Consider the following 14,239-nt stretch of genomic DNA (forward strand, 5'->3'; position numbering starts at 1 on the left):
TACGTATTGTAGTTGAAGATATCTTCCTTTAAAATTCTTTTCGATATAAGATAGAATTTTGGCAATGATTGTCCTAGATAGGCATAAACACCTGACCTAACGTAACAGCACAAAAATAAGCCACACCGGACCTTAGCAGCACAAAAAAAAGCCAGAAAGGTAACGGAATCTTTTCACAAGAATACCCAAACAAGAAGGATAATAAATCGATACAGTACATTACACCGTAGTAAATTTGTCCATAAAATCTGAGATTAATAAAAATCTTTCGAAATTACTGTAGATGACCACGTGGATTGATACCTCAAAGTGCGTACAAGGAAACGTAAGAACCTAAAGCGATTGTGACTTGTTATATTCCTCCCCCAACTCAACCTCCTCTATTTTTTTTACTCCCCTTCCCTTCTCTCTTTCTCTCTCCTACAAAATCCCTGAAATTTTTAGAGAGAGAAAAACAAAAACAGAGCGAATGTGTTTTCGTTGATGTCGTTTGCATCGGATCCTTCGCCAAAGGTGGGTACTCTCAATACCAAATCCACTCTTCTCTAGTTTTCGAACAAAAAAAAAAACCAAATCATGGAAAATTCAGATCATAATAACAAAGAAGATCATCATTCATATTCAAATTCATATTCAAGTAATTCAACCCCAGAAGAAAATCAAGGTCTTTTATTTCAATCAAACAAGGTTAACATAATCAAGGTAGGATCTTTTGATGATGATCATGGCGATGGCGATGAAGCGAGGGTAATTGACGGTGATGATGAAGGGTTCAAGACTCCGACAAAGAGAGAACACCGTATTGCGGTAGACATCAGATGTCCCCCACCTGCACCAAAGAAACCTAAGGCGCAACTTATGAAACGACGTCGTCCTTCTTGCCGGAATCTGTTTCATGTTACTCCTGAGGATATTGAATTGCTATTTCCACCTCATTCTGTTGCTGTTAGAGAAAGAGACACGCTCTTGAATATTGGTAGTAGTATTGATCCGGCTGCCAAAGTCAACAATAATAATAAGCCTAATTACACCACTACTTCTCTTATGTCTCTTAGGTGATCAACATCATAACCTTTTTTATTTTTTTTTAATTAGTGATCCATGATTAATTATGATTCCCACTGGCTTTTATTCTCAAATTATGTAATTGATCCTATAGTTAATTCTTGTCTAAAACTAATATCACAATTTAGGACAATTTATGATTTTTATGGTGCATTATTGTTTATTCCAATTATTATTTGTATTCATCTCTTTTTTCTTTTCGTCTTTTGTCGCGCGTGTTTTTGTTACGACGGGGTTTTCCCGGCAGCCGCCGCGGTTGGTGGTGGTTGTATTGTTAAAAGAGGAAAGATAAAGAGTGTAGATCTGGGGAATTACATGAATCATGTGATTAGAAGTTGCTTCTAAAACAAGGGTATACCAACTTACCACAATATTCATGCTCCTTTACACTTCAACATCATACCTGTTTGTTCATAAGTTTCCATCTTTTTCTCTCCTTCTTTTTTCTTTTTTCTTTTTTATTTTTTAATTTATTTATTTATTAGATTGAGTGCACAAGGATGAAACTGATAAAGAAAAAGTGGAATTGACTTTTTGAGTGGTAAATTTTACAAACAATATATGGATTAGATAATTAGATTGGGTTAGGATTGACTTTTGTTCAGAGAGACTGATACACACAAACATGCTTCCCTACTTCCTGCTGTAATTTTTTTTTTTTAAACCCAAAGTTAGGGTGGCGTGCAGTTTAGGAGGGATATTCTTCCAGATCATGTGGCAGGAAATAGAAAAAGTGAAAATTTTGTTTATTTTTTATTTTTTATTTTTTATTTTTATTTAATTCATTAATTAACTAGTACCCTATTACAATTAAAAATATAATCATATAACATGGTGTAGGCAACTCACAAAAAAAAAATTACTAAGTGAGAGACTTGAATCATTACATTCGTTGAGTAATTCCCAGTTGATCTCTGAAATTTAATATTTAAAAACTTTATTTTCATCACCTATTGGCTTCCAAATTCAAATTGTAATTACTTCGTATTTGTGCATTCACCAACTAGTTTTACCAGTGCTCCTTCAATTCCTTAGTTTGGCTATAAAATATATATACTCCTACCTATGCGATAGTACTCCATAAAGCACATACAATGAAAATAAAAATAAAAGTAACACACTTTTTAAAAAGATCTTACATTTACAAAACGTGCCATACATAAATAGCCAACATAAATCAAGATCATATTGAACATCGAGCTCTAGTAACTACTTACGCTCAAATAATTTCACAATATAATTGTAGTTTTCCTTGAATCTTTGATAAACTTTGTTTTCTCTCACGGCCTTTCTTCTTGATTTGGGTTGCTATATACTACAATATTTACCGGAGCTTAATGAAAATAACAGCGGAAATATATTGTTTGATACACCTATAACAAAAAACAAAAAAACCTATATAATCTAATATGAAGGAGTCATATTTGCTGAAAGATTAGAGCGCCACCTAAGATTACTAATGGTTTCGACCAATGAAAAATAAGATTTCTAATTTCTTTTTGAATTAAAATAATCAAGTGCCACGTAGATAATTAATTAAGTGCAATGTAGTATTTTAATTAATTAATTATTAATATAAATCAAACACTCTAATAATTAAAAAATAATTGATTGCCACGTAGATAATTAATTAGGTGCCACGTAGATATTTTAATTAATTAATTAATTACTAATATATACAACTCCATCTAAAATCAAACACTCTAATAATTAAAAAAATAAATCTAAAATAAAATTCATCCAAAATCAAACAATAATCTAAAATAAAATAAATAAAATTCAATTTAAAATCAAACATTAATCCAATATTAGAGCGCCACATAGAAAAATCTAATGGTTTCGGCCAATGGAAAATAAGATTTCAAAATTAATTTTGAATTAAAAAAGTCGAGTGCCACGTAAAGAAATGATTAACTTTCACTTAGATATTTTTTTTATTAATTATTTATTAATATTACGCATATACAATTTCATCCAAAAACAAACACTTTTATAATTAAAAAATCTAAAATGAAATTCCATGCAAAATAAAAAACTAATCTAATCTAATATATAAAAGTGGTATATACATAGGATTTTTATTTAAACATAAAAATTTAATAGAATCCGTGCATCGCACGGGCTAAAATCTAGTATATAGTATTAGTGAACATTGTTAAGAGAGTAGACGATGCACCTGTGCATGTAATATGTTATATGGTATTATAAGGTTTAGAGGGAGTTAATACTGGAGTAGTATTAACAATAATACCGTATGTTTACATAGTAAATTGGAACCAATTGAGGTTGGTATGAGTGGTTAATGGCCTCTTGCTCCTTAACCAGTACCCATGCAAACTCCCACGGGAGATTACCTCGCCGAAGACGGTGGGAACTCCTCGTTGTAGAACAAAAAAAAACAAAAAACATAGTAAATTGGACCCTTATTATAATAAGATCGAGGGGGTTAATTTTTGCATTATTTAGAAAGGATATCAGTTTTTTAGGCAGAGTTAAATGGTTGGATTCAGGCGTTCAGCCTTTTTCTCCTTTAGTACTTCATGTATGTTTTGGCATAAAGTCAATGAATAAATTAGTGATGGTCCGGATATAAAGAAGCACGCTAATTATCATCATTTTCACCCTCATTAGTGCATTGTATACCTTATTAATTTTGGAGTGGTAAATTTTTGCGTGATAGAGTATACAACTAATTGTACTAAATCGTATACATTATATTATCTGAATTTAATTGTACTTATTTTATTTGAAATAAGTCAAAATAAGTTGAATAGAAGAGGGCCTTATATGTTCAATTTTTCCCCCTTCTATTTATAATTATGTGTTAGGCAAAAAAAAAAAAAAACTACCTTCATTTCGTAGTAAGATTCTCTCTATCTTTGGAATTGAAATTTATTATTGTCAGTATCTCTTTACATTTTATAAGATTATAAGAAACGGAGGGACTAATCATATACGCAAATGTTACAGAGTAGAAGCAATGCGATTAAAATAAGCTACTTTTTTTTGTTCAGGTGGGAATACAATCGATTAGTGCTTTTTTTTTTAAAAAAAAAAAATCGTTTTTATATAAGCCAAGAGTTGAGGTCTTTTTGGTAATCACGTTTTTGGTGTCCCTCACGTAAAATATCAAAATACCCTTCAGCTCAGATATTCTTCTCCAATTCAATTGTGAATTTGTGATTAATATTCAGTAACAATAAACATTATTTCTTATTAAAAAGAAAGCATAAGAAATTAATCTTCTCAAAATAAGTCATCAACCTCTCATCTTTTATGCAATCCTTATAAATAAATCTAATAACAACCATTTTCGTTATATCTTACACAATCAACTCTATAAAAATAATACTTTAGTTCTTACTGAAAGTTTATGCTTTAATATGTGATTAGCCAAGTACATTGCGAGAAAAAAAAACATGTGATTGCATAAGAAATCGTAAATCAATTGAGCATAAAATATGTGATTAGCCAAGTGCATTGCGAGAAAAAAAAAGAAAAAGTGAAACACACTATTTATATACATTAATTTGCTTTACTGTAATACTACCATTTAGATTTTTCGTCATATAACAGGTGTATTACATTGTTTCACTATATAAATTCTTTTAGCTAGAGATTATATCTAATTTTTCTTCATATGAACTTTTTGAACAATTTTTCTAGCATACTCCTATTATTTATTGCGATTAATTTTCATAACGTAATTTTTAATTTTTATAATCTCGCACGCATAGCGTGCATATAAGATTAGTATGTATATGTTCCGGGTATGAAATTGGGCACCCAGACAATATATACTACTTGTTAACGTTTGTATCTTTATGGGATACGATTAATCATTTAAGAATGAGGTTGAAGTGTTGAAGAAAGGGGGACCTAAGTTGTTAATTAAATGGTGCATAACTGAATATTTATGTTGTTAAATTGTTTAATAGGTACATTGTCGTCATAGATTTAGAGCACAGAGGAATATTACATTGGCTTTGTGCAGAACAGAGTATGATTGGTAATACTAGTAGTAGCAATATTCTATGTACATAAATAGTTTATATTTGAGAATTGAGATTTGAGAATTGAGAAAATAAACATCAAGTACTTTATCACATGGAGAAAATAAAAGCCTGAGTCTGACAAATTGGTGATTAAAGAAATAGAGGATGACCCCCAATCCCATATAAAGATGGCCGCATCATTTTCAATATTCATCCTCAACAAAAGGCATGTCCTTTTTCAAGCACTTTTCTAGGACCACTTCTTACTCCGTACAACTTAACCGACCATGCGTCCCTCCATGTAGGCAACAGCAACAGGGTATGTTAATCCGTATGACAATCGTCCATCTACTCCAATAAATTTGTAGCAACCCTCACTTATAATGAGCTTAGCTAGGTCGATCGATGAGTTACTATTGAATATAAACTCGAAATATAATAAGAAGGACAACAAATTTATAAAAAAACCTATGATATGAATTTGAGAACAACACTCTATATTCAATAGTCAGAATGAAATTTAGAAGTTATTTTTATTTCAACCTCTAATGACTTATGTTTGGGCTCCCAATTGAATGCCAATTGGGCCATTAAGTCCAAACCCCAAAGGCTCACAACAACAACATCAAACCCACTACAGTCCAAAAGGCTATTCAGCCACCAATCAAGGCCCAAAGCCCACTTGCAATAAATGACCTAACGACAATCATCGCACGAACACTATAAATAAGCCGTCATGGCTCACTTACCAAGGTACGTCCATTTCACGCCTTAAGACCACTCTTCTAGAGAACTTCTCTCTCTAGAATCCGAGCATCGTTCTTACTTAGGCATCGGAGGGGCTTTCCTCGGAAACACCCCCGAGGCTAGTAACTTGTTTATTGTGTAGGTTGATTTGGACACGACACATTCGAGCTAGCAAGATCTTCAACACACACAAAAAGGGCCTTCATTCGAAGCCCATTGTTTCATTCACTTCAACACCGGAACAATTTGGCGCCGTCTGTGGGGAAGAACACTTGAAAGCTCCAAAAAAAAAGAAAAAACACTACATTTCCACGTAAAAAATGGAAGTGCCCAACAATAACAACCAGTTGGGAGATGTCCTTGTCCAAACGGATTCGGAATCCGATGGAGGCGAGCAGCTGCACTCAGTGGCGAGGTCGCAGCCAACAAGGGCAACCGCCACGACTAGCAGACCACTCCCCTCTCGAGAAGAGCTCGCCGCGGCCATGACCATCATGCAGAACTTCCTCTTCAACGAGAAAGAACAGGCCCAGGCAGCAGCACGGCGAGAGGCGAGGAGAGCCAGGCGACAGGTATTGCTGAACATGCCCTCGATTGACGAGGACAATGTGAGACCCGAGCAAGATCTCTCCACAATGTCAGGAACACACCTAATGACAAGGTGGAGAGAGAGCACGTGGGATACGCAGCAGAGAGCTGCACAACAACCAGAGTGGTTCGCAACACCATCTCCAACACCGCAAGCTCTCCAAAGTGGAGCAAGTGATCCCACTCGGATCCGAAGCTCGGTCCATAGCAGACTGCGACCTTTGGTTCACGACAGGCTGGGTAGCCCCTGTGGACCCAGTAGACAACCCGAGGGCAGTGGGCAGTCGAGAAGGAGAAGGAGAAGTGACCGAACTCCTAGCCCCCTACACGCCCCTGAGCAGTCCCTTAGAGGAAACTCGAGAAGCGAAGGTATCAGGGCGAGGCTAGGAAAGAAAATCATGACTCCAGCATCTTCTCCATTCTCGGATGATATTGTCATGGAGACGATTCCCAAAGTGAGACTACCAGCGCACCTGACGTATAGCGGAATCACAGATCCGAGGGATCATGTCATCTCTTACGAACAACAGATGTTTCTGATTCCCTACTCCGAAGCCTGCTGGTGCAAATACTTCCCAACCACGTTGACAGGAGTTGCTGGAGAATGGTTCAGATCGCTGCCGAAGGGATCGATCAAAAGTTGGAAGAAGCTGAAGAAGAGGTTTTGTGTACAGTTCGTGAGCAACAATCGCCCATAACGAACCACTGCCGAGCTAACCTCTATACAGCAAGAAAGAGACGAGAGCCTGCGAGACTTCATGGCCAGATTCATGAAGGAATCCACCAACATTCCGAACCTGCAGCCAGATGTAGCAATCTTCGCCTTGAAGCACGCGCTGCGGGAGGGGAAATTCCGAGACAAACTGACAATGAAAAACCCCTCCAAAATAGCGGACGTGCTCCAAATGGCAGATGCGTTCATCAGAACCGAAGAGTTCAACAAGGCAACAGCAAGGCTAAGAGGTTCCTCAGATCCGAAAGATAACAGAACAAATCAAAGTAAGCCCGAGGGCAACTCAAGAAAGGGGAAAGAGAAGGTGGGTGCGAGAGAAGCGAGTCCCAAGAGAGACGGGAAGAAGGGTGAATTTCAACCCAAGTACACCAACTACACCCCACTCACCATACCCCGAAGAGAAATCTTCAACCTCCACAAGGACGATGAAAAGTGGAAGCTTCCAGACAAGCTCAGGTCAAACCCCCGCCACCGCAAGAAGAACAAGTGGTGTGAATTCCACGATGACTTCGGCCATACCACGGAGGAGTGTAACTCGTTGAAGGATAACATTGAAGACCTCATACGACGAGGCTACCTTAAGGGTTACCTGCTTGACCATAGGGCGGAAAGAGAAGAAAAAGAAAAAGCAAAATATGGTAAGCTACAAGAGCAAGCCCAGAAAAGGGTCCATGAGACCGAAGGGCAAAAGAAAAAACCAATTCTAGTGGTGTTCGGAGGACAAAGGTCCGGCCACGCCAGCAAGAAACATCCAAGAGCTATCTCCCACCAATTCAATTTCAGCAATGTTGGGGAGAATCAGCCTACCCCCCCGAACATGACATTCACTGCTGATGACTGCCTCGGGACCCAGTACAAACATGACGACCCGTTGGTGATCGAAATGGATCTCAACAACCACAATGTCCACAGAGTACTGGTCGATGGAGGGAGCGCCGTCAACATCATCATCAGGAACTGCTTCGAGCAACTCATCATCGAAGAGGGAGAAGAGTCACTGACCAAGGTCAGTTACCCATTGATCGGATTCAACGGATCCGCAGCTATTCCCCGAGGAAAGATCACCCTACCCGTTACAATCGGCCAAGGCCTGGCGGCAAGAAACGTCCGAGAGGAATTCTTGGTGATGGACTGCGACTCAGTGTATAACGTCATCATGGGACGAACCATGATCCACAAGATACAAGCAGTTCCATCCACATACCATCAGATGATGATGTATGTCTCGGATGCTGGCTTCGCCGAGCGGATAAAGGGAGATCAAGAGGTGGCAAGGTCAACCTGCCACACGGCCATCCGAAAGCCGAAACTAGGAGACAGTCCCGAGGATGAAGATGAGAAGAGTTCTCCCCCAGGTGGAGAAAAAGATGCCAAGAGGAGAAAGGCAGGACCGAGCAACCTGGTAAAGCCCGCAGAAGTTGATGCTCGACCAGAGACCCTTTCTCCCGAATCAGACCAAGAGATGGAAGACATTTCCCTAGAGGACGAGTCAGACAGAAGTGTCCGAATAGGCAAAGTGTTAGGTTATGATACATATGACAATTCATAAATCATGCGGAAAAACCATTAAGCCAGGAAAACATATTATTTACACATAATCATTTAGCATAGTTTAGATGCATACTCTATGTTGCGTGCCTTCCCTAGCTGCGCCCGAACCGAACAAGAACAAGTCTTTAGGACTCCAAGTGTCGTCCCTCCGTAGATAGTCCACAGCACGTCCGGATCCGCCTTAAGATTGACCAACTAGAATCGCCCTTAAGGTACTCTGAATTTTCGGCAATTTATAGGCAATTGTATGATTGAATTTTGCTCTCAAAAACTCACTTTGAATACTTGAATGCTCGATGTAAATATGTGACCCTAGGCACCTATTTATAGAATTATGGAAAAGGATTTGGAATCCTATTAGGATACTAATTTATTTAATTATAATCCTACTAGGACTCTAATTAAATAAACTAAATCTTTTAGGATTAGATTTAATCACATGACAAATCCCGGTAGCTTTAGAATTCGAGTAGCACACAAACACACACGCACGCACAGCAGCCCACGAGGGGCGCCATGCGCGCGCGCGCAGCCCGCGAGCTCGCAGCCCACTGCCGCAAGCCCACACGCTGCCGTAGCCTTGGCGCGCGCTGGGCCTGCCTTGCGGTGGGCCTGGCGCAGCCTTGGCTGGTGCGTTTGTGGCGCGCTGGCTTGTTGGGCGATGGCCCGGCTTCGTGTTGGGCCTTCGTCTGGCAGGCCTCGTCCGATGCTAATTCGTACGATACGCTTCCGATTAATTTCCCGATTCCGAAATTCATTTCCGATACGAACAATATTCAACATTTCCGATTCCGGAATCAATTTCCGTTTCGAACAAATATTTAATATTTCCGTTTCCGATAATATTTCCGATTCTGACAATATTTCCGTTTCCGGCAATATTTCCGATTCCGGCAATATTTCCATTTCCGATAATATTTTCCGATACGTACCATGTTTCCGTTTCCGGCAACATCTACGACTTGGATAATATTTATATTTCCGATACGATCCATATTTCCGTTTCCGGCAATATCATCGTTTCCGGAGTATTCATTTCTTGCCTGTGACGATCTCAGCTCCCACTGAAACCAAGATCCGTCGATTCCGAATATCCATAGATGGAGTATTTAATGCCATTAAATACTTGATCCGTTTACGTACTATTTGTGTGACCCTACGGGTTCAGTCAAGAGTAAGCTGTGGATTAATATCATTAATTCCACTTGAACTGAAGCGGCCTCTAGCTAGGCATTCAGCTCACTTGATCTCACTGAATTATTAACTTGTTAATTAATACTGAACCGCATTTATTAGACTTAACATTGAATGCATACTTGGACCAAGGGCATTATTTCCTTCAGGGACGCCTTTCTTTTTGATGAGTTCTACTTCTCCTTCGGGGAGGGTTTTGGGTTTGAGAGCTTTGAAGAAGGGTGCCCCTTTATCCGAACCTTTCGATATGAATCTTGACAGTGCGGCCAACCTGCCCGTTAGCCTTTGCACGTCTCTTTTTGTCTTCGGTTCGGGTAGATCTAGCGCAGCCTGGACCTTGTTCGGGTTCGCGTCTATTCCCCTTTCACTTACCATGAATCCGAGGAACTTCCCTGACTTCACCCCGAAGACACACTTCTTCTGGTTCAGTTTCATGTTGTATTTCCTCAGGTTGGCGAAGGTTTTGGCCAGGTCCTTGATGTGATCCTCCTCCTTCACGCTTTTTACTATGGAATCGTCCACATAAACCTCGACGTTCCTTCCCTTTTGATCGGCGAAGACGTGATCAACTAGTCTTTGGTAGGTGGCTCCGGCATTTTTCAATCCGAAGGGCATCATTCTGTAGTTGAACACTCCCGCGCTCGTGATGAAGGCGGTCTTCGCCCTATCGTTAGGGTGCATGAATACTTGATGGTACCCTGAAAAGGCGTCCATGAAGCTCAGCAATGCGTGGCCACTGGTAGAGTCTACCAGCTGATCTATCATCGGGAGGGGATAGCAATCTTTTGGGCAAGCTCGATTCAGATCTGTGAAACCGACACACATGCGCCATGAGCCATTCGCTTTCTTTACCATGACCACATTGGCCAACCATTTGGGGTACATGCACGGCTCGATGAAGCCTGCCTCTTGCAATTTCTTCACCTCTTCGGCGATAGCTTTGTTTTTATCCGAGGAGTAGTTCCTTTTCTTCTGTTTGATCGGACGAGCCTCGGGACTGACATCCAGCTTGTGACATATCATCTTCAGATCTATCCCTGGCATGTCAGCCGCCGACCATGCGAAGATGTCTTTGTGATCCCTCAGCAGCTGGATCAACTCTATTCGAAGTCCCTAGCCTAAGCCTTTGTGAAGGAAATAATGCCCTTGGTCCAAGTATGCGATTCAATGTTAAGTCTAATAAATACGGTTCAGTATTAATTAACAAGTTAATAATTCAGTGAGATCAAGTGAGCTGAATGCCTAGCTAGAGGCCGCTTCAGTTCAAGTGGAATTAATGATATTAATCCACAGCTTACTCTTGACTGAACCCGTAGGGTCACACAAATAGTACGTAAACGGATCAAGTATTTAATGGCATTAAATACTCCATCTATGGATATTCGGAATCGACAGATCTTGGTTTCAGTGGGAGCTGAGATCGTCACAGGCAAGAAATGAATACTCCGGAAACGATGATATTGCCGGAAACGGAAATATGGATCGTATCGGAAATATAAATATTATCCAAGTCGTAGATGTTGCCGGAAACGGAAACATGGTACGTATCGGAAAATATTATCGGAAATGGAAATATTGCCGGAATCGGAAATATTGCCGGAAACGGAAATATTGTCAGAATCGGAAATATTATCGGAATCGGAAAATAATTCCGGAAACGGAAATATTAAATATTTGTTCGAAACGGAAATTGATTCCGGAATCGGAAATGTTGAATATTGTTCGTATCGAAAATGAATTCCGGAATCGGGAAATTAATCGGAAGCGTATCGTACGAATTAGCATCGGACGAGGCCTGCCAGACGAAGGCCCAGCACGAAGCCGGGCCATCGCCCAGCAAGCCAGCGCGCCACAAACGCACCAGCCAAGGCTGCGCCAGGCCCACCGCAAGGCAGGCCCAGCGCGCGCCAAGGCTACGGCAGCGTGTGGGCTTGCGGCAGTGGGCTGCGAGCTCGCGGGCTGCGCGCGCGCGCATGGCGCCCCTCGTGGGCTGCTGTGCGTGCGTGTGTGTTTGTGTGCTACTCGAATCCTAAAGCTACCGGAATTTGTCATATGATTAAATCTAATCCTAAAAGATTTAGTTTATTTAATTAGAGTCCTAGTAGGATTATAATTAAATAAATTAGTATCCTAATAGGATTCCAAATACTTTTCCATAACTCTATAAATAGGTGCCTAGGGTCACATATTTACATCGAGCATTCAAGTATTCAAAGTGAGTTTTTGAGAGCAAAATTCAATCATACAATTGCCTATAAAGTGCCGAAAATTCAGAGTACCTTAAGGGCGATTCTAGTTGGTCAATCTTAAGGCGGATCCGGACGTGCTGTGGACTATCTACGGAGGGACGACACTTTGAGTCCTAAAGACTTGTTCTTGTTCGGTTCGGGCGCAGCTAGGGAAGGCACGCAACAAAGAGTATGCATCTAAACTATGCTAAATGATTATGTGTAAATAATATGTTTTCCTGGCTTAATGGTTTTTCCGCATGATTTATGAATTGTCATATGTATCATAACCTAACAGTGGTATCACAAGCCTCATATTATTTTCATAATCTAAATTGCATGAACATGGTTAAATATTACAAATTTGCAAGAATTAAAAGGGGTGATTAATTTTCGTAATTGTTAATTAATTGCAAATTGCGTTTATTTAATTATACGTACGCAGTTTTTCGGCAGTTTCTTCGTTACTCATCCAAATCGAGTGATTTTGTGTCAATTCCGCATGTAAAAGGCATTCTAAAATTTTGACAAAAATAGTATTTTTCTGCCGAACCCAGAATTCTCAAATTCGAAGCCTAACTATGACTTTTCGGAGGTTTTAGTTTTTCGAATGCAAAATTTCGTAAATTTAAGATGTTAAATTAAATATTTGCGATTCTTGTTGATAAATCTTGAATTTTTGATTGACCTACTGTATATGTTTAACAAGTTTGAATGCCTAGCCTTGTTAATTATGCAATCTAATTTGTAATTATGATTAATTTGTTGAAAATTAGAATAATTTAGAATTAATTTGATTTTCATAATTAATTATAATTTAATTAGATACCTATGATTAAAAACCACCATAAAAATTGTAAATTTATGTTAAATTTTAAATTTTTATGACCTAGACTTGAATCCATGTTAATCGAAAATCAATTGAATAATAAATTTTCGATTTTTCGCCCTAAAATTATGAAATTAATATTATTTATTAATTTGTCATTAATTTTAAATATAAATTTTTTAAATTTTATGCGATTCGCTCATATAACTTGCACGCACAAAGCAATGGATGCTACGTGTTACCCTTAAGGGGTGTTCTATAGTGCGGGCATGTGACGACGAGCAAGGGAGCTCGTCGCCCATGCGGCACGAATGCAATGAGCAAGGCCATGGTGCACGAGCACAAGGCAGCAGCCCTGCCTTGTGTCGTGGGCTGTGAGCAATGGACGAATGGGCGAGGGAGAAAGCAAGGCACAGCAGTCGCGTGTGGGCAGCAAGCGAGCTGCGCCACAGCGCGCACTGCCTCGCGCAAGCGTGCGGAGCCTCGCGCGCAGCGAGCGCAAGCTCGCGTGCCACGAGTGCTACGCCCAGCGTCGATGCCTCGTGCAGCGAGCGATGGCTCGCAGGATCGAGCGCTGGCAAGCGCGCGCAGCGAGCGCTGGCGAGCGTGCGCAGCGAGCAATGGCCCGCATAAAGCGAGAGCTGGCGAGCGCGCGCAGCTAGAGCTGGCAAAAATTGACCCAACCCACCAACCCAACCCAAATCCAACCCAATAATAAAGGGTTGGGTCAAGATTTTCAACCCGTTTAATTAAATGGGTCAACCCAACCCAACCCATTTAATTAAATGGGTTGGGTCAGGTTGAAATTTTCAACCCGAAAACAACCCGTCTAACCCGTTTAAGTGCAAGCAAGTATGTAATATATATATGTATAATGTGATTTGAAAGATTTTATTTCTCATTTTCCCTTCAACATTGAATAATTATTTGACGTTTTGATTCATGTCAAATACATATTGAAAAATTACTTTTTGTAATGAGATATGCCATAACAAAATCACCTCGCAATTCTATAGTCAAATCAATTTACAATTAAAAGTGGGAAAAAAAAATTAAACGGGTCAACTTCAGGTCAACCCGTTTATAGTTGGGTTGGGTTGGGTTGAAAATCTCAACCCGTTTAATTAAACAGGCCGGGTTGGGTTGGGAAAATCTCAACCCGTTTATAAATGGGTCGACCTGATTTCGACCCAACCCAACCCATTTCCAGCTCTACGCGCAGCGAGCGCTGGCTCGCATGAAGCGAGCGCAGCGAGCGATGGCTCGCGTGCATCGAGCGCTGGCGCGCGCAGCGAGCACCATGCGTGAA

General features: G+C 39.9%; 1 protein-coding gene across 1 annotated transcript; it reads left to right on the forward strand.

Moving 5' to 3' along the window:
* Positions 1-373: 373 nt before the first annotated feature.
* LOC110781898 (uncharacterized) lies at positions 374-1,216 on the forward strand. Its single transcript, XM_021985943.2, has one exon. It carries the CDS (start codon positions 577-579, stop codon positions 1,057-1,059), a length of 483 nt encoding a protein of 160 aa, XP_021841635.1. The 5' UTR covers positions 374-576; the 3' UTR covers positions 1,060-1,216.
* Positions 1,217-14,239: the final 13,023 nt, after the last annotated feature.

This window comes from Spinacia oleracea, chromosome 6 (genome assembly GCF_020520425.1).
Source record: "Spinacia oleracea cultivar Varoflay chromosome 6, BTI_SOV_V1, whole genome shotgun sequence".
In the NCBI taxonomy this organism is placed as follows: domain Eukaryota; kingdom Viridiplantae; phylum Streptophyta; class Magnoliopsida; order Caryophyllales; family Amaranthaceae; genus Spinacia; species Spinacia oleracea.